Raw genomic sequence first — 21,893 nt, forward strand, 5'->3', positions numbered from 1 at the left:
GAAGACAGATTGTAATAAAAATGACATAACAGAAGTTCTGTATTTTTCACTGAAATATGAATAGTCATGTTTCATGAGAAAATGCTGGCAATCTAAGTGTTTGTTAATAACAAGAATGGTTAAGAGCTTGTAAGAGGAAAGATACTTACCAAAAACATGGAATCCTAAAGTACAGGTGTAAGTGGCCCATTCTATATCTCTAGTTGTTTCAACGCTCACGACTTGTTTACAAGCAGAGGGGATCCCTACAAAAGAAAAAAAAAAATCCCACACAACCCAAACCACATGATAACATTTTTAATTCTCAAACTGTATCCATTTTGGATTGCAGCAAATGAATTAAAACATATGGTCTCTCTTGGCAGTTGTATGGTCTCATTCGAAATTTAAATCTCTATCAAATTGCCTGAACATTGCACAAAAGGATTAAAGATAATTCTTACTCACAGTATAAGATTTCATAGTCTCCCGAATTAGACACAAGATACTGTGAATTAACAGACCAATCTAGATGAGTAATGAAGCTGGAATGACCCTAGAAAGGGAAAAATATTGTATTAGCTGCACTAACAGTGTCTCTCAGTGTAACAGTACTAATCATAGAATCAACCAGGTTGGAAGAGACCTCCAACATCATCCAGTCCAACCTAGCACCCAGCCCTAGCCAGGCAACTAGACCATAGAATCATAGAATCATAGAATCATAGAATCAACCAGGTTGGAAGAGACCTCCAAGATCATCCAGTCCAACCTAGCACCCAGCCCTGTCCAATCAACTAGACCATGGCACTAAGTGCCTCATCCAGTCTTTTCTTGAACACCTCTAGGGGTGGTGACTCCACCACCTCCCTGGGCAGCCCATTCCAATGCCAATCACTCTCTCTGGGAACAACTTCCTCCTAACATCCAGCCTATACTTCCCCTGGCACAACTTGAGACTGTGTCCCCTTGTTCTATTGCTGATTGCCTGGGAGAAGAGGCCACCCCCCACCTGGCTACAACCTCCCTTCAGGTAGTTGTAGACAGCAATGAGGTCACCCCTGAGCCTCCTCTTCTCCAGGCTAAACACCCCCAGCTCCCTCAGCCTCTCCTCATAGGGTTTGTGTTCCAGGCCCTTCACCAGCTACAAAAGATACTGAAGTTGTTAATAATGAAGCAGAAGAAAGCAGAGTTACTTACTGAACATTTGCCAATTCTAGTGTACTTTCTTCCATTTTCACTTACACCATATATATAAATACAGTTGTCATGGGAACCTATTGCCAAGAAGTTTCCATCTATAAACACAAAAGTGAACTGTAATTATTCCTGTAAGAAAGAATTTAGGCTAATTTTGAAAAGTTAGTGTGCCACAGACAAGAGGAGCTCTTCTTGAAGGCCTTGATAGCAACAAATGAACAAATAAAATTCTATTTCTTCTTTTTCAGATGCATATTGATGCTTGCTTTTCAACATTACAAAACAGCAAGTTTAGCAAAGTACAGCAATTACTACTGTAAAAATGAATCACACTTCTGGATGTAGCTAAAGTCCATTTAGGGCTAATCTGACTGCAACAGACTGCATAGTTAAGTCTCATTTGGCTTCCTTCTTCTCAGTGAGGCCATAATGGGCATGTGGGGAAAGGAGGGAGGGAGGAAGGAAAGGAGGGAGGGAGGAAGGGAGGGAGGGAAGGGGGAAGAGAGGGAGGGAGGGGGGGAGGGAAGGAGGAAGGGAAGGAGGGAGGGAGGGAAGGAGGGAAGGAGGAAGGGAGGGAGGGAGGGAAGGAGGAAGGGAGGGAGGGAGGGAGCAAGGGAGGGAGGGAGGAAAGGAGGGAGGGAAAAGAAAACTAGGGAGGGAGGAAAAGAGGGAGGGAGGGAGAGGTGGAGAGAGGGAGGGAGGAAGGAAGAGAGGAAAGGAGGGAGGGAAAAGAAAACTAGGGAGGGAGGAATGGAGGGAGGGAGGGAGAGGGGGAGAGAGGGAGGGAGGGAAAAGAAAACTAGGATTTAAGGCAACACCAATTCAGTGTTGCCAGTCTTTCAAAGTTTTCAATCTCAGTATGGCAATTGTGGAATTACTTGAAAACAACCCAACTACAAAATTAATACTAATTAAGAAAAAATCAGCAGTGTTTTCAAACCAGTAAATAAGCACTCTCAAACCTGGTGAGTAACGCATTACAGACAGCTGTTCATTTCCATCTGTGTGTACAGTGACCAAGTCTTTTGTTTCTGTGTCAAACACAAACCACCTGTTGTAAATACAGAAAGAGGCAAATAAATCATCCTGTAAGGATTTAAAATCTACTGTAATCTTAACCAAATTTTCTTCTGTCAAAATATCATAAGTTTTGTACCAAGAAAATTAAAACAGCAACTGCTACATGGTTGGTTTGGGGTTTGTGTTGGGTTTTGTTTCGTTTTTCTAGTCTTTATTTTAACAGAAATCTTTCTCTGTTTTTTTTTAACTAGAAAAATAATCTGATATTGACCCTGATATCAATCTTCAGATTTAAATCTGTTTTACTGTGTTACACATTAGAATAAAATAAATATCACACACAATGATCCTTCTCTTTTAATGACCCTGTTCTGTGCTGATGTTTAAATTGACACATTAAATCCTAGAGCAAAGGAAAACATAAGCAAGAAACAGGACCATTCTATTTTGACAGAAGGATTAGCTTTATTCATTAACTTCTTTCAAAGTTAAGCTCTTATTTTAAATTTAATTTAATTCAATGTGCAAATGTGTAGAAAGGACAAAGATAAAATTTGCACTTCAATACTTAAATTATTAAGGACAAAGTAAAGTTTTATCTCAAAGCTTCTTCTTTTGATTCACTTTATTTAGCAAATAAAGTAAATGTAGTAACTAAAGCAAATCTTTCATTTAGGATTGATATACAATTTGAAATAGTCTTGACTTATAACCTATAAACATCCTATAGTCTTCAGTGAAGTGGAACTGCTTTCAAAGCTAACAGCAAAGTCTGCCCTCAAGTGACATTAAAGGAGAGGATGAACTTATGGCTAAGACACTCCTTCTTCCTATGAAAGACAGCCAAGGTTAAACCCACACTGTGCTAGTTTGAAGCAAGCTAGAATGTTTTGGTGAGAAAAAGTAGAGTTTAGGCTGCGAAAGGAAAACAATTATGATGTCTATGATGTCTGCTTCCCTCAGAAGTCTTGCTAAGGAGTTTGGGAAGAAGAAATGAAAACATTAGATAACGCTCTCGCCATTTTCACACACTCTGCCTTGGGCTGCTGGCTGAGCAACATATTACTCCCTAACCTCATTTTCCATTTGGACTAACCTTCGCTTCTTAACCTCTTGGCTGAACCTCTATTCTTTCCTTAGGACTGGGGGAAGGTTGAGAGGGGCAGGGGGAAGGTGCAGGGGTGGTTGAGAGCCCCTCCTGGGGACTCAGGTTTCTGGGAGGGGAGTTGTGTTTCTGTATTACCTTTTACCTTGTATATTTCTGTATATAACTGTATATACTGTAAATATCTGCTTGTATATTGTGGTGCTGTAAATAAACAGCTTCATTTATATTCCCAGAGCTGGCTGAGACTAGTCTGGGTAATTTCTAAAGTGTGGGAGGGCAGGGAACACCCAAACCATCACACACGCTTTGCTATTGACCCTCTATGTTACCAAGGGTTTCACGTGCCCTGTAAAATGGACACACTATCTTTCACCTTAGTTTTTGTCTGTCTTATTTATGCCTTACATTCTTCAAGCAGAACAAGTCTCTTAATATGCAATTTGACACCATGTCTAGCACAGTGGAACATTTGCCACATTTTTGTTAAAGCCTCTGGTTGTCACTCATTAGTGATAATAAACCACTTGTCACATTTTCTAGCAGGCAACCTTTTTCTCTGTGATCTCCTCTACATTGCCCTATAGGACTCAGAGCTCTCTGTACACATCTGCAAAGTTAACTAACGTCTAAAACTCCTTTTGCCTCTCCTTTGCCCTTCTGGACATTTAAATCATCTTTGATATAGTCTCACTGCTGACCTAGACTTCTTGCCCTATCTAAATCCTCCTCCTCCCACTGATCTTAGATTGCTGCTCAGCACAGAGAACATCTCTTCCTTCCATGATCATGCAATGCTCAGCTAACATTGCTCTAAGCATAGAGTTGCCAGGCACTAAAGCAATACAAATGAATTTCACTCTGAAATTCAATAGAAATCAATAGAGGATGGATACATGTCATGCATGCATCTGCAAAACCTGAACTTGGAGGTGAGCTGGTAAAATCATGTACTGTTTGTAGTTGCCCGAGGTGCAGCTCTGTGCATCTTACCTGCCAGTCAGCGTCCCTACTGCAACAACAGATGCTGAAGGATGAAAACCAGAAGACTGTGCTGGATCCTAAAATGTTTCAGAAGGAAGCACACTTTTTAACCAGTCCAAGTTACAACAAAAGCACAGCTCAATTACCTGCCTTGGGAACAGAGTACATCTCTCTTGTCTTTTGAGTTGTTTGGATTTTTTTTATTTAAATGTGAACTTGAAGGAAAAAAAAAACATTCCATTTTTTCACTGGTTGAAATATTACTCAATAGATTTTTTTTTTCCTCTATACAAGGCCACTGTTCTCTTTTCTTCACTATCTAAAAATAACTTGGCAAGTGATTTCATAACAATAACACTGGCAAAGGCAGCTTCTCAACAAACCACAAACAAGGGACATAAAAAAACCTTATTAAATTAGAACTGACCTAAGAATTAAGTATCAGAGCTGCAGTTTACCCACTGTTAAAAGCACAAGCAAGTACCTCCTTCAACAGAATTCCTCCATTCACTGTGAATGCAGGAATAATGCTTAACTTCCACATACACCAAATCCTTTTTCACCACTTGCCAGTTGTAGCTTACTGGGAAATTAAGGGCATACATTTGGTTTCTTATTCTAATCTGGAATTTTAAAACACTTTGTATAGTGTAGTATTATGGAGGCAGGTAGAGAAGCAGTGTCTTGCAATTTAAGCACATCTCAAACACAATATGAGTGCTTTCTTTTTTCCCCTTGCTCCGTTACAAAGAATGATCTCTAAAAATCTTCAGCTTATAGAAGAAAATGCCAAAAGAAATATCTTTTTTTCCCTTGCTCTGTTGCAAAGAATGAGCTCTAAAAATCTTCAGCTTATAGCAAAAAATGCCCAAAGAAATATATTTTTTTCCCCTTGCTCCGTTGCAAAGAATGATCTCTAAAAATCTTCAGCTTATAGCAGAAAATCCCCAAAGAAATATCTTTTTCCCCCCTTTGTTTTCTTTTTCTAATACCTGTCCAAAATAATTCTAAAATGTAAGGAAAAAGAAAACAATCCAGCAACATCTCACAGAAATGCCTATATCCTTGATTTTTTTATACTCTAAAACCATATCACATTGTAGCCATTTGAGCAAACTTTGTCATATTTTTAGCAATTTGTAATTACTAGTATCACACAGTATCACAGTATCATCAGGGTTGGAAGAGACCTCACAGATCATCAAGTCCAACCCTTTACCACAGAGCTCAAGGCTAGACCATGGCACCAAGTGCCACGTCCAATCTTGCCTTGAACAGCCCCAGGGACAGCGACTCCACCACCTCCCCAGGCAGCCCATTCCAGTGTCCAATGACTCTCTCAGTGAAGAACTTTCTCCTCACCTCCAGCCTAAATCTCCCCTGGCGCAGCCTGAGGCTGTGTCTTCTCATTCTGGTGCTGGCCGCCCGAGAGAAGAGAGCAACCTCCCCCTGGCCACAACCACCCCTCAGGTAGTTGTAGACAGCAATAAGGTCACCCCTGAGCCTCCTCTTCTCCAGGCTAAACAATCCCAGCTCCCTCAGCCTCTCCTCGTAGGGCTGTGCTCAAGGCCTCTCCCCAGCCTCGTCGCCCTTCTCTGGACACGCTCAAGCATCTCAATGTCCCTCCTAAATTGGGGCGCCCAGAACTGAACACAGTACTCAAGGTGTGATCTAACCAGTGCAGAGTACAGGGGCAGAATGTCCTCCCTGCTCCTGCTGACCACACCATTCCTGATGCAGGCCAGGATGCCATTGGCTCTCTTGGCCACCTGGGCACACTGCTGGCTCATGTTCAGGCAGGTATCAATCAGCACCCCCAGATCCCTCTCTGTCTGTCTGCTCTCCAGCCACTCCGACCCCAGCCTGTATCTCTGCATGGGGTTGTTGTGGCCAAAGTGCAGCACCCTGCACTTGGAGCTATTGTCTTAGAAGCTGGAAGTAAGAGATGCTCTCATTACTTTTAAGCAAGTAACTTATTTCAAAAAGTCCAGAAAGGAAGATTTGCCTATTTTTTTGTAAGTGTAATTTCATGGTGAATGTTAAAATATTCTCTTGAATAAACTAGAGGTTCAAACAGGGAATTTAATCTGAGCTGTAACTCGTAACTACATTAAAAAGCTTTTACACAGATCTCTATGACAAAAATAGGTTAACATGAAATGATTTATTTACTCTAGATAATCAGTCACTGATATATGAAATAGTCTCAGTCATTTCAAGTGGCTAATAGGAGATTATTGTCAAGTCTGGCAACAGAAATATTGTCTTAATGAAGCAGTGTGTACTCAGAGGGACAAAAAATCAATCTAATAAAATAGTCCCAAAGCTGTGGCCATCAATCTTGTCAAAAGAATCAAGGTAAATAAAGCAGTTTATTAAATGCTTTGTTAACACAGTTTCTTAGAGAGTGCCTTATATGTGCAAAACCAGAGCTAAATAGTTATTGAAGCTTGCTGTAAGTCACCATCACCTAAGATCTAATTCTCTCTTTCAGAGGACTCAAAGGGTTTGACAATGGAAACAACGTCCTTGTTGAGTCGATGCTATCTTTAAGTAACATTATTTCTGAGATAGCAGCCTATGTGATTAATAGATTTGTTCCTGCTCTCCATATTGTACTTATCTCCACTAAAAACATTTGACTATCAACTCAAATTTCTAAATGCCCTTTTCCTTAGACTTCAAAAGAACAAAGTGTCAAATTTTGCACTTCTCTTCAAGACTTATAGGCCCTCCTCAATATATCACTCCTGTTGTGAGAAATCAGAACTACTAACTTCTCACAGCATTTTCAAAAGTGTACAGAAACATTTGCACCTTTTCACTGAGCAGGACCACATTAGTACCTTCAATTGAACTAAACAATATTTTGGGTTTTTTTAGCCTGACAGAAAAGGAAAGCATAAAAAATGGTACCCACGATTATATTCTCCACTTTAGGATATTTATAAATAAGGCTTGCATAAAACCAGTCATGCACCATTTCTAAATAACCAAACTAAGTCTCCACAAAAAAAAACAAACACCCCCCCTATGCTGATGTGCTAGTTTGAAGCAGGGTAGAATGTTTTGGTGAGAAGAACTAGATCATAGGCTGTGAAAGGGAAACAATGGTGATGTCTCCTCCCCTCAGAGTCTTGCTGAAGAAGAAATGAAAACATTAGACAACACTCTTGCCATTTTGTCTGGCACTCTGCCTTGGGCTTCTGACTGAGCTGCATCTCCCTAACCTCATCTTTCACTCACCTTTGCTTCTTAACCTCTTGGCTGAACCTCCATTCTTCTTTCGGACTGGGGTAAGGTTGAGAAGGGCAGGGGGAAGGTGAAGGGGTGGTTGAGAGCCCCTCCTGGGGACTCAGGTTTCTGGGAGGGGAGTTGTGTTATTCTGTATTAGCTTTTACCTTGTATATTTCTGTATATAACTGTATGTATTGTAAATATCTGCTTGTATATTGTGCCAGCTGTAAATAAATAGCTTCATTTATATTCCCAGAGCCGACTGAGTCTAGTCTGGGTGATTTCTAAAGTGTGGGGGGGCGGGGAACATCCAAACCATCACAGCTGAGGACCAGAAAGGTCTATGTAAAAGTTTCTAGTTGTGTCATTGTTCAAATCACTTTGAATGTGAGGGATTTCTGCAGTCTAGCATGTTCATATTCCCTATCATACAATACAGTACACTTCTATTACTGTACTTCAAAATAAAAGGAGGCACAAGTTCATATTTTCTTGCAGCCTACCAAGGCAGATCCAGGAAAGTTTGATTTACAACTGCTTCTTGATTTTTTAAAAACACATTCTATTGTTGAAATTCATAGGCTGAGTGTGTTGGGTTTTATTTCTTTCTTGCACTTGGCATCTTGGTAGCAGATCAAAGTATTTGCAAGCACAGTAAGATTTTACTATGTTTTAAGGTTTGCTCATTTACCTGATGCCCAACTGCAGTATTCCTAAAGGCAGAAGGAGAAAGAACTTATTTTCAAAGCAAATCCTGTTAACGTATCTTAAATCCTAAAATGATTAGGAGGCAGGAAAATGCAATTATCTGCTTGCTTCTCAGGCCAAGTCCTTAATAACATTTGGGTTTCGTTTACGTTTGTTTGGGGCTTATTTATTTATTTATTTAAAGAATTACTGTTATTTTCATTTCTTACACTACAGGCCAATCTGTCTTTATAACTGAGGCACTGAACTGAGAAAATCTCTGGGGCAGTGAAACTCTTGATTTGTTCTCTCCAATTAACTTAGAATCATAGAATCAACCAGGTTGGAAGAGACCTCCAAGATCATCCAGTCCAACCTAGCACCCAGCCCTATCCAGGTGTTCAGGTGTCAAAAAACACACTTTAAAAATCAGTTCCTAATGATGTACACAGTAGTTAAGATCACATTACAAAGCCATGAAGAGACCATGGCACTAAGTGCCTCATGCAGTCTTTTTTTTAACACCTCCAGGGGTGGTGACTTAGTTGCACAACTTAGAGAGCAGGAAAAATATGGACCTTAGAAGAAACGACCTTGGTTAGATGGAATAAATTCCAATTTTGACACTCACCAAGCAAGCATGATTTAACAAGTGCATACAACTGAAGTGGCATACTATGAGAGACAACCTAGCAAACGCTGTTCTGTTAAGACTGTTTCAGTCTGGTGCAATGGCATACACATATGGGATGCACTGTATTTAAGAGGTCTTATTAAAGTTATCATTAATATAAAGTGTTATCTAGGTTTGAAAATTAACTATACTTTTTATGCAAAAAGTTGCATAATTAAGATTTTTAAAACTTCATGTAAACTAATAAAAGGATTATTTACTATGTCACCAGGAAATACCTTAGACAGCAACATGAGGGTCATCTGGTTACTGGCTACACTTTGGTTTGCAAACCTAAGTATATATATCTACACCAGATGCTGTTTTCTTCTTCCTGACATGATTTTGGAACTTTTTCACTGTATAGACAGCAGAGAAAAATACTGAGTAATAACTTAGTTATTGCTGAGTAATAACTTGATTATATACTTGATCAGTATATGCATCTCCAACTAAGCATCATGATGTCACATCTATTAAAAAAACCAAAACAAACACAAAGAGAAGACTGAAAACAATGTGATAGCGGCATCTCAAAACAGATTAAAGCATCACTGTTCTCTCTAGGAGACAACCCAAAGCCTTCATATGGATAAGCAATTAGAAGGGTGTTCAGGTGTCAAAAAACATACTTTAAAAATCAGTTCCTAATGATGTACACAGTAGTTAAGATCACATTACAAAGCCATGAAGAGTCTACAATGTACAATCGAGTGCCTAAGTACAGTATAAAACTCAGCTTTCCTTTGGTATACAAGCACCAAGTCTCATATCAGAGATAGGAAGGGAAATCCTAAACCACACATTTGTTTCTTTCTGAACAGGATGTGTAAGTATACCAATACATTATAGAAAAATACATTAAGACCACCAGAAAAAGGCATGCACAAAAATGTTTGCCTTCTGAATTCTGACAATCATGCTCTGGATAGTGGTAGTAGCAATGATACTGATCAGAACTACTTTGAAAGGATAAATATTTCCTAGCTTTGTGTTTGTGGGTTTCTTCCTAGTAAAAAACCATGAATGTCACCAGAACTGTATACCTCTATATGACACAGCATATAGATTCATATAACCTAGGGTTTTAAATTCTTGGTTTTAATGATTTTATATCCATATTTAGAAAGAGAAATTTTGATTCTCTCTTTTTTTCCTCAAGTTTATACTTTAAGATATTTTAAGTTGATAATCTTGAGAAGTTAAGACAAAGTGACTTAGGTTTAATACAAATTATACCTCTATAATCTTGTTCCAGATAGGACGATGGGTGGTAGCATCCCAGAGGGTAATGTGTTTGTCATGTCCACAAGTGAAGAACTGAGGTTTAGAGGAATGGACTGCAAGTCCCCAAAGCTCATCAGTGTGACCCTGCACAAGCAGAAATGTTTCTTGAAAAGGAGGACAGAGCTATCAAAACTAAACATTTTTAAACAGGATTAAAATGACTCAACTACATATTAAAGCACTGCAAAAACACACTGGCTTATACAGATGCATACTTGTAGCCAAAAGAATCTTAAAAACAATAATAAATCAAACAGATACATATTTATGAAAGTTAACTTCAAGCAATATCTATACTGCTATTACACACTTAAACATATTCTTGTAAGGTAACAGCTCACCTGGGTAATTGGGAAAAAATCTCCTGACAGCGTGCCCTGTAGGACAAAGTTTCTGGTGGTTCCTATCAATACAACGTCCCCTTTTCCCTCTGCTACTGTTCTTATTGGACCAAACTGCTCTGGAATCTGTGGGCATAAGAGACAAAGAGATAATTCAGACAATTTGCCAAGCAGTGTTATTTTTGAAGATATATGGCCTAGAAAAATGCATTTAAATATATCTTGCTCAGAGAAGCAATGAAATGGATGAATACATATGCCTGGCTTTCAAAAGTCTGTAACAACTTCCATCAACTCAGTAACTGTCTTTATAACACTACAACAAGAACAGACATCCCCAGAAGCATCCATTTGTACAGATAAACCAACTACACCAACAATCAGAAAAGGTTCCTTCATGCTGTGTTAACTCAGTCATGTTTTATTTGCAGTTGTGGTAGCAGGCTAAGCATTTTTGCTCTGAGATGGTGTCAGGCATTGTATCACTAGTACTTTCTTGCAGGTTATGTTTCTTTAATGGCAGCATAGGGTCTGAAAGTCGGTGCAAATCACCAAATGTAAAATTTTAAGATAGCAAGGATTACCCCTGTATGAACAAGAGGAAAAAGAAGACATCGTGATTAGAAACGGCACAAGCCTGTACTCAACACTGGTCAGGCCACACCTTGAGTACTGTGTCCAGTTCTGGGCTCCTCAATTCAAAAGAGATGTTGAGGTGATGGAACGTGTCCAGAGAAGGACAACAAAGCTGGTGAGGGGCCTGGAACACAAACCCTATGAGGAGAGGTTGAGGGAGTTGGGGTTGTTTAGCCTAGAGAAGAGGAGGCTGAGGGGGGACCTCATTGCTGTCTACAACTACCTGAAGGGACATTGCAGCCAGGTGGGAGTTGGTCTCTTCTCCCAGGCAACCAGCAATAGAACAAGGGGACATAGTCTCAAGTTGTGCCAGGGAAAGTATAGGCTGGATGTTAGGAGGAAGTTCTTCCCAGAGAGAGTGATTGGCATTGGAATGGGCTGCCCAGGGAGGTGGTGGAGTCGCCACCCCTGGAGCTGCTCAAGAAAAGACTGGATGGGGCACTCGGTGCCATGATCTAGTTGCCTGGATAGGGCTGGGTGCTAGGTTGGACTGGATGATCTTGGAGGTCTCTTCCAACCTGGTTGATTCTATGATTCTAAGTGTTTATCCTGTGCTGCATTAAAACTGAATTACCAATACAGATAAGCCAATCCAGCTGCATATATGTTTGAAACCTTTACTAATATATAGTAGAGTTTAAAACCTTCCTCAGAGTTCTTTACTGATTCTTCTCTTAAATTTAGTATGTAAACAGTTACACTGTTCTGTCCAAACAAGCTCTGCATTAATCTTTTAAGACTGAACATAGCAACTGAATTAATGTTTGGAATTTCTTTCCTAAGTAAACAACCTTCCACCCCCATCTTCAGATAATTTTGGAAAAGAGGAAAGTAGAAAAACAATTTAATAATTCCATATTAAAATTAAGTGGGAAATCACCTCAATTTATTAATTGCAAAGAAAGGGGGTGGGGTGTAAACACAATAAAGAAGTATAATCTTCCAATTGCCACAGATCTTTAAAAGGAAATATTTTGTTAACAAATAGGCTATCACAGAAATGACCTGAAGGAATAGAGGAGGATGCCAGCCTCTTCTCCTTGATGGCAAGCAACAGGACTAGAGGAAATGGTTTCAGGCCGTGCCAGGAGAGGTTTTGGTTGGATATTAGGAAATACTTCTTCATTGAAAGGGTTATTAAACATTGGAATGGTCTGCCCAGGGAAGTGGTGGAGCCACCATCCCCGGGGGTGTTCAAGAGCCCTGAGGACCTGGAGCTTAGGGACATACTTTAAGGTTGACCCTTCAGTGTTGGGTTGAAGGGTGGACTGGATGATCTTTGAGGTCTCTGTTTCTGTGACCTGATGACTCAAATGATGTTTCATTTTGCCACTGATTTGCTCTCCCACAGAATACACATCCATTAAAACAAAAATCTTTCAAAAGCTCTGTCCAGAACACAGGTTAAAATTTCATTTTCAGTAGCAGAGTAGTTTCATGCTAGGTGGTATCACCTCAGTTTTGTGAAGTTTTTGGTAATTTCCATTCCAAGATATCAGTTTTCTGTCTTTTCCACCTCCTGACACTAATGTGCCATCTCGCAGCATACAGAGTGCAAATATTCCACCCTCGTGTGCCCCTTGAACTGCATGGCTTATTCTGTTGGTACCTGGATAGAAGCAGATAAGACATTACTATTGAAATACTCTGCCTAAGAGCTTCTTTTTCCCCATTCCCCCTTCCCTCCCCCCTCCCGCCCCCCATGTCTCTACTTACTTTTCAAAGATTATATCTGAACAATGACAAAGGCAGGCATGGAGTGCTGCACCAAAATGCACAGCCTCACAGAAGAGATTGAATTAGTACATCTTTAGAACATATTCCTTCCATCTCAAAAAAGGGAAAAGTATCCATACTCACATGGTCTAGTTCAAATACAAAGTAAAAATCAATTCATTTAAAACTTTCATGAGGGTTTAAGCTAAACCAATTGACATCACATCTGACCTGCAGTAGCACTACACACTTCATAAACAAAGAAACCATAATCCAGTCACTTGTTATCCTCCAAGGACATTCCACAGCCTCCAGACAGTGAACTGGCACCAAAACATGACAAAGCTAGAGGTCTTTACATATCTGAGAGAAGGCACTAAATCATTTCCTGAAAGAGCCAGTACTTTTTTATTGATGAAGTTGGTTTGTTCAAGTACCTTCTTAGACTGAAAGCACATTACAAATCACCCAAATTAGATTAAATATCTCTGATGGGATGAACCATTATTATCATGAAGTATACAAAAATGGTTCCTAGCACTTCTGTCACTGAAGCGTACACCTCACATTAAAGCTTGATTAACTCTGGGTTTAACCCTAGAGAGTGGCTGATGCAAGTTAGGAACAACTTTCTCCTTTATAAATCCTTCTATCCACACCTATGATATAATGTGCCAGTTACAAGTGATTTCTATTGAGACAAGTTTTTGCTAAGGGTATTCTGACCTGGCAGAAGCAACCCTCACTTGAACACAGAGCTCTGAGTTAAAAGTAGTGAAGACAGAGAAATCACACTGTACCAAGGCAGAAAAACAAGAACAACATTTTTGTCCAGCGCAGAAGGACTGGCAGAGGTGAGGAAATCTTGCAGAAAACAAAGAATTCCCTTTCATTCCTGAGAGAAAGAGCAGAAGAGGCTGCTTGCAGTCAAAGCAGAAACTAGCCTGCCGGCATGAAGGCAAACCATTCCCTCAGCAGTGCACTGACCCTGCCATACCAGCAGCTGCCACTGTCTCCCCTCCCTGTTGGCACTTCAAAATAGCAACCAAGAACAGGAAGCAGATGGGACTATGCAATTTCTGAACACTGTTTGGAAAGGAAAAGTGTTAAACTGTCTTGCTTTAAATTATCATAGCAAGAAGAAAAGGGAAATAAAAGTGGAGCTGAGTTACAGACACTATACCCAGCCGTTTCAACAGTAGCGTATCCATCAAAAGTACAAGGAGACAACTGGATGCACAAAAGCTTAGGAGAACACCTCAACTCTGTAACTGGTTCACCATGTTGCTTCCTGGGTCTTATATCTTTTGAGTATCTTGGGAAAGGTACTAAGTAAATAAAGAGCAGCTGTCATCCATATCCCCTCTTCCTTTACTAATAAGGCCTCCTTTAGGGAATTGTCTTTATTCCTATGCATGGCATCTCACATACTAAGTAAACATTTAGGATGTTGCTGCTGTTTGCCTTCTGGCAGGCATTGCTTTCTGCTGCCTAAAAAGTCCTTTCTTAGTAGCAAAAGCTTTTTAAGAAGTTTGTCCTATCCATCTGTTCTTTTGAAGTAAAGCTGAGGAATTCAATTAGACCTGCATATATTTTAGCTTGGCTTCCTAGGAAAATACATAAAGCTATTTGGTTGTTGTCTTCTAAAATGTGTATGTCAGTAGGCATAATTTTTACAAACACTACAAGGGGCAGCATAGAGGACTAGAGATCACCAGTTACATTATCAGCGTTTCTTACTATAGCATTGATAAAGAAAAGGAATTCTTCTTGCCATTTTCCAGGGGGAAGTATAGGCTGGATGTTAGGAGGAAGTTCTTGACAAAGAGTGATTTATTATTGGAATGGGCTGTCCAGGGAGGTAGTGGAGTCACCATCCCTGGAGGTGTTGAAGAAAAGCCTGGATGAGGCACTTAGTGCCATGGTCTAGATGACTGGATAGGGCTGGGTGCTAGGTTGGACTGGATGACCTTGGAGGTCTCTTTCAACCTGGTTGATTCTATGATTTCTTACATCAGTAAAAGCTATCCATGCTGGCATAGCTCTGATTCAACCTCTGACCATAGGGAATGCATTCTATAGAATTTTGTGCTCTAGCAGTCAGGTATACATATTCTTTAGGTGCTCATAAGGAAGAATCCAGACATAACCTGATGGATTTATCTTGAGAAAAAAAAATCAAGAAAAATAAAATCTATTCTTCTTAAAATGAGGCTACACTCATGTAAAAATTCAGAGTCTTTCATATTAAGGTTTCACTATTAACTTCAATCTTGTCTTACCTTTCCCCCAAACCAAAATGTTTCCGCTTGAGTCTCCTGTAATAGTATCACCATTTTCAGAAAAGGTCACACACAGGACAAACTTTGGCTTCTCTTGTTTCTGCATGGTTATGAAAAACATACACTCACAGCAACACACAACCCATTCATTTTAACTACATGCATTTGAATGGTTTAGTTTTGGTTTATACATCTCTATCATTACTTGAATATCTATACAGGAGTTCAAGATGTTCCTGCAGTCTAAACAGTTCACCTGTGCAAGGGCAAAAGATGCAGCAGTTGAGGTGACTCGGTCCTGCACCCTTTAATTACAAATTGAGGACAGAGTGAGTGATAAGGCCTAACAACTTCTAACTGAAGGTCATTAATTCTCTCAGATAAACTGAATTCCCAAGTCCCACATAATCCCAAAGGCTCTACAATGGCCAAGAACACAATCAACATTTATTACTGTAATTTTTAACTTCAGATTTTCTAGGAGAAAAATATTACTAAAGGTTTGTCTGCAGTCTAAACATTAAGAAATCATCTCTTCAAAGAATCTTAAGGTGGAGTGATGGAAATGTTGCTTTGAGATCCTGCATTTAAGATACAGGTTGCAACAAAGCAGTGAAAGGTGCAAGGTGAAAGAATTCACTAACTAGCTGCTTCTAAACACATATTTTACAGTGTTTGCTGACTGTCAGTGTGTACAGCCTTTTCCTCCCTCAAACTAAGAACTGTTTACAACTAGGGTTACAGCACTTCTCTATCTGCAACAAGCAATGAGAATAGCAGAGCCTAACAGAGGTAGAAATGCACCCAAAGTAGCTTTGGAGTAAAAAGAGAAATGAAAAATAAAATGTAACAAAATTTAAACACAACCTCAGCATCTCCTCCTGCTTCCACACAAATACATTAAGTGATAGTGCAAAATAGTTGTTTTGAGTACACTTGTGAGCCACAACTCCATGAGGAGTTAACTAGGCCCTGTTGGACTTGTCACTTTGTCACTGCAAACATCTTGCATTTCCAAGATGCAACTGCTGTAGAGCTTAGTCTGGGTTTAAGAATAAAACAAAATCATACTTTGAAACGAACATTATATTTGCCAAACAGTGGCCAGCTCAATGCTCCATATAACTTACACAGTATTTGAGTTGCATATGTGTATGCATTGGACAGGAAAAAGGGAAAAATATTCATATTCATATCATTAATGGGGGTTTGCAAGTGTTTTCTCTGACAAAAATGAACAAAAAATACCATTTTACATCGTTCTTTATGTTGTTTCTAACCTGAGGTAATTTTAGGATAAAATTCTTTGGGGGAGGGGGGTTGTTGGTGGAGGGTAGGGTGTGAAGCATAGCACAGAGAATACAGGAATAAGAATGCAAGGAGCAAAAAGGAGCATTTCAAAACTTCATTGTGGAAGTTTTACTCATGGAAATGCTCCCTATGCCTCACCACAAATGCTACTCAAGATTCTGACAAGTTTCAAGCTCAATAATGAGCAGTTGATTTGATTTACACGAACCTTATTAGCCTTTAGTTCTCTATCACTGTATCATTAACATATATACTAAATAAATGAAATATTTTATTTTACCTCAAACAATCCTTGCTTTTTAATAAGAGAATTCCCTTCTAGTGTCCAGAAATAAAGATGTGATTTTCCACATGTAACTATTATATTTGTATCAGTAGGGTGAAAATCTGCAGCAAATACAGCCTCATTAGAGCACTTGAAAGGAAAAAGAAGAAAAAATGTATCAAAATTTAAAATTCAAAGGAAACAAAACAGTATGAAATGGTTCTCTAGTTAAACTGATATTCATGTTCTAAGAAAAATTCTAACCTATTCACTTATTAATGTATTCTGGAATGGTTTGGTTGAATATTTTGAAGTCAAAGGATGTTCTGTTTTTTTAAGTTAGTCTCAAAAATTATCCCTCAAAACCATGTCAGGTAATGAGAAATTCTGCACAGAAGTTTAAGACATTTAAGTTCTGCACTTGCTCCTGTCACTGCTGCCTAGACTTTTAAATCAATTCTAGAATGACAGCAATAACAAAATTAAAACCAAACCAACAAACTACTAGGATCATCTCAGCAGGGAGAAAATTATTCCCTTTCTCCGTGTCCTTTGCTTTTTATAAAGTCAAAGTGTTAAAAAGGCACAAGAAGTTAAATATAGGAAGACACTTTATGACAAGAAATTCAGAACTACATCCAAGCAAAGCACTACAAAATATCTTATTGCAACACCTTGACATCTGCCAGCCTTTCTTCTTTCTGCCAGTCCCACACGGAGAGCACGTGGTCATTTGAGTCATCCACAGAGCAGAGGCTGCTTCCTCCATTCTGAGGCCAAACAAGGAAAATATTAATGCATCACCCAACCATCAGGAGAAACAAATACACATTCAAAATGATTAAGCAAAATTTACACTTTAATTGCAATTGCTATACTTAAATGACTAAAAAGTCATCTAGAAGCGTGTGCATGGATACAATGAGGAAGACTGAAGTCCTCTTGGAATTAAAGCTGACAGAAGATGTAAAAGATGAAAAAATGGGCATCTTAAGTACAGCAGTAGCAAAAGAAAGAGTAGGGAAAATGTGAGCCCAATTCTAGAATGAGGAAGGTGCCTTGTGGTGAAGGACACAGAGAAGGTGAATTTATGGAATGCCTTCTTTGCTTCACTCTTTGCTGCTATGGTCTGTTGCTACCAGTGTGCTCAGTACTGAGTTCAGCCTTGTTTAACAAATTCATCAACGAAGGGACAGAGCGCACCCTCAGCAAGTTTACTGGGAACAAAAATCTGAGAGGAGTGACTGGCAGACCAGAAGGCTGTGCTGCAATTCAGTGAGACCTGGACAGACTAGAGAGTTGAGCAGAGAGAAACCTCATGAAATTCAACAAGGACAAGGGTAGGGTCTTGCACCTACAGAGGAATAACCCCATGCACCAGTACAGGTTTGGGGTTGACCTGGAAGTAGCTCTGTGGAGAAGGACATGGGAGTCCTGGTGATTAACAAGTCAGCTATGAGCCAGCAGTGTGCTCTTTTGGCCAAGAAGGCAAATGGTATTCTGGGGTACATTAACAAGAGTGTAGCTACCAGGTCAAGGAAAGTTATTGTCCCACTCTACTCTACCCTAGTGACACTGAATCTGAAGTATTCTGTCCAGTTTTGGGCTGTCCAGTTCAAGAGAAACAAGGGACTACTAGAGAGAGTCCAGTGGAGGCTACAAAGATGATTAGTAGGCTGGAGCATCTCTCTAATGAGTAAAAGCTGAAAGACTTCAGGTTGTTTAGCCTGAAGAAGAGAAGACTAAGGAGAGTATCTTATAAATGCTTGTAAATATCTAAAGGGTCAAGAGTATGGGGCCAGACCACTTTCAGTGGTGTCCAGTGACAGGACAGAAGGCAATGGGCACAAATTGAAACACAGGAGGTTCTATATGAACATGAGGAAAATTTCATTATTTTGAGAGTGATGGAGCACTAGAACAGGATGCCCAGGAAGGTTGTGGAGTCTCCCTCTCTGGAGATATTCAAAAGCTACCTGGATGTGATCCTGTGCAACCTACTCTAGGGGAACCTGCTTTAGCAAGAAGGAATTTGACTAGATGACCTTCAGAGGTTCCTTCTGAACCCTACCATTCTGTAAGCCTGTTTGGAGAACAGATCCATTTTGAGGGAAAAAGAAGACCTAAGCAAACTCTGATTTGTTTTGTTTATATATGAGGTTGCTTGGCTGTTTTCCTGGTGAATCAGGCCCCTAACACGTCTCAAGACACAGCTACTAAAATAACGGTGCCAGGGCAACTCAAAAGAGAGCAGCCACACAGAGAGGGATCTGGGGGTGCTGATTGATACCCGCCTGAACATGAGCCAGCAGTGTGCCCAGGTGGCCAAGAGAGCCAGTGGCATCCTGGCCTGCATCAGGAATGGTGTGGTCAGCAGGAGCAGGGAGGTCATTCTGCCCCTGTACTCTGCACTGGTTAGACCACACCTTGAGTACTGTGTTCAGTTCTGGGCCCCCCAGTTTAGGAGGGACATTGAGACGCTTGAGCGTGTCCAGAGAAGGGCGACAAGGCTGGTGAGAGGCCTTGAGCACAGCCCTACGAGGAGAGGCTGAGGGAGCTGGGATTGGTTAGCCTGGAGAAGAGGAGGCTCAGGGGTGACCTTATTGCTGTCTACAACTACCTGAGGGGTGGTTGTGGCCAGGAGGAGGTTGCTCTCTTCTCTCAGGTGGCCAGCACCAGAACGAGAGGACACAGCCTCAGGCTGTGCCAGGGGAGATTTAGGCTCAAGGTGAGGAGTAAGTTCTTCACTGAGAGAGTCATTGGACACTGGAATGGGCTGCCCGGGGAGGTGGTGGAGTCGCTGTCCCTGGGGCTGTTCAAGACAAGATTGGACGTGGCACTTGGTGCCATGGTCTAGCCTTGGGCTCTGTGGTAAAGGGTTGGATTTGAAGATCTGTGAGGTCTCTTCCAATCCTAATAATACTGTGATACTGTGAAAAGATGAAACATGACTGAGTATCCTGCAGTACTGCTATGGGATGGGAAACGATGCTCAAAAACATGCTGCACTATGGCCATGAAATCACAGCATAAAGCAAACATGAAACACTTGCTTTCTCCTGACATCTGCCAACAGCAACCCTCCATTACTAAGCACTTTTTTTTTTTGCCTTGAGAGAGATATTTACAGAGTGTTTGCTTGCCATTCCTTTTTATATCTGCTTCAAAGAAGATCTTGAACTGCGTTGACTTTCTCCTTTGTGCTCTTAGCCAACTGTCCAAACATACTCCTCTCTTTTGTACTTTCCATAAAGTCATCATCATTAGATTTGAAGTCTTTGTGGAAACTTCCACTCATGTATATTTTGCCTAGGCAATACACTGTTTAGTCCTCTCTTTTTTAAAATGCTGCTGAGACAACCAAGATGCCACCACATGCTGTGCTTACAAGTTCTACTCTACATGGAGGGTTTCTAGACTTGCATGTGTCAGGTCAAACTAATTTTTTTACGTGGGATTTGAGTGCTGCCTGTGTGCAGTATAGACTAGAGTTCAAACAATGGTGCCAACAGGCTAACAACAGGATTCTCATTCTTTACAACCCTTTATCCATATGCCTTTTCTGCTTTCAGGTAGAAAATATTCTTCTCCTACAGGTGCTCACATTCTTTAAATCCAGAATTAGAGGTACAGGCCTTTGCAAAAGCCTTTAATTTGTCATTCTTTTGCACAGTGAGGGAAGTTAAATGATGCAGAGAGACTAACTTTCTTACACAAGGAGAAACACAACGGGATGATTAAACAGAGGAGGTAAGGATACTGAAATTTCTAGTACTTCTGCAACTGCTTGTCCCTGAAGAGATTGTATTTAAGTAAGCATAAGGTAGATATCTGAGACTGCTGAAATACTTCTAACTTAAATACCAACATAAGCTGCTGGAAACAACTGGGTTGCAAGAGAAGCTGGGAGAAAAGGCAGTTTGGAAGGCTGTTTTGGGCAAGGAAGCTAAATTTAAAAGACTTCAAAGACTTGTTCAGCAAACAATGTTACCATAACTACTCATTTACTTTACTTACAGATTTAGAAAAGGCAATGCAAGTTACAGCTCGGTCAAAAAAACCCATTCCGATGACATGCAGTGTATTCAGAGTCACAGAATCCCAAACACGTACATGTGGGGGCAATTGCTACAAAACAAGACACAGAAATAAGAGCTGAAAAAACAGTGTCAAAAAAAAAAACCAAAAACCAACAAGATTCAAAAGAAACAAGAATGCATAAAAAAATTAATACAAATGAAGGTCTGAAAATGAGGAGATTTTCTCTAGAGTCACCTATGTAAGCAGATATGCTGATTACTATGCCTAGAATCAATAGCTGAGATTGGGTCTCCAGGGCACACAGCATGTCAGGTCTCACTGATCTCAGTTAGTTCAACAGAGGTTAATGGGCACCGAGGCATCCATCAATAAGTGTAAATCGACTATGACCTTACAACATGGGACCTACTGGAAGGCTCAGTTTAAAAGGCATCAGCTAAGATAATTCTGGGCAGCAACAAACAGCAAGAGAAAAAAAATACATCTAAAATGTCATTAATTTCAGTGCTATAAAAACGGCCATAAAAGAGAACTGTACACCTACAGTCAGAAACATTTCTGCACATAAAATTATGTACAGAACCATTTCTCTACGTAAAATTCAAGGTGTACATCGTGGCCCAAGATGCAGCCCCTGTGGAAACTGGGAGGTTGTTCTCCCGCTCCCCGCCACTCATTTTGGCTGCTGCTGCTCTGGGAGTCCGGCGCGGCAGGGCCAGCAGCGCCTCCTGCTTCCGCCAGGGGGCGCCCCAGGAAAAGCGGTGCGGTCGGTTTCCGAAAGGGCCGGCAGGAGCCCGGCCCCCTGCAGCCCCGCGTTCGAGCCGCCCCTCGCCCCGACCGTTCTGACACAGCCAGCCGGTTCGGTTACCGCATCAGCCGACAAGAAAGCGACGGCCGGCAGTCTGCATTGCTAAGTAGCATTAGCATTGCCCTTAAAAACAAACAAAAGGTACAGATCAAGGCCACCTCATTCGTTAGACAAATGGCTTTTCTATTAAGCCTACCCATATACGACTTTGCCCTCAAGCATGGGCAGCAGATCTTTAGGTCTTCTTCCACAAATACAGCAGTGAGGAATTGCAGTGATGAAAAGAAATTTAAAAAATAATACCAGATTTTTTTTTCCAAC

The 21,893-nt window shown here is 40.4% G+C and overlaps 1 protein-coding gene across 6 annotated transcripts in view; it reads right to left on the reverse strand.

The window, feature by feature from the left end:
* Nucleotides 1-21,893, reverse strand: part of EML1 (EMAP like 1) — a 143,241-nt gene that overhangs the window by 7,845 nt on the left and 113,503 nt on the right. For all 6 annotated transcript variants that reach the window (XM_064176493.1, XM_064176405.1, XM_064176575.1 and 3 more), the window contains 12 exons: nt 20,741-20,851; nt 17,398-17,493; nt 16,739-16,873; nt 15,148-15,247; nt 12,604-12,758; nt 10,514-10,639; nt 10,125-10,256; nt 4,298-4,365; nt 2,142-2,230; nt 1,180-1,277; nt 448-535; nt 150-245 (listed from right to left, as the gene is read on the reverse strand). In XM_064176493.1, coding sequence (XP_064032563.1) covers nt 150-245; nt 448-535; nt 1,180-1,277; nt 2,142-2,230; nt 4,298-4,365; nt 10,125-10,256; nt 10,514-10,639; nt 12,604-12,758; nt 15,148-15,247; nt 16,739-16,873; nt 17,398-17,493; nt 20,741-20,851 — 1,294 coding nt within the window. The remainder of the gene's footprint in view (nt 1-149; nt 246-447; nt 536-1,179; nt 1,278-2,141; nt 2,231-4,297; nt 4,366-10,124; nt 10,257-10,513; nt 10,640-12,603; nt 12,759-15,147; nt 15,248-16,738; nt 16,874-17,397; nt 17,494-20,740; nt 20,852-21,893) is intronic.

The sequence above is a fragment of the Pogoniulus pusillus genome, chromosome 1 (assembly GCF_015220805.1).
Source record: "Pogoniulus pusillus isolate bPogPus1 chromosome 1, bPogPus1.pri, whole genome shotgun sequence".
In the NCBI taxonomy this organism is placed as follows: domain Eukaryota; kingdom Metazoa; phylum Chordata; class Aves; order Piciformes; family Lybiidae; genus Pogoniulus; species Pogoniulus pusillus.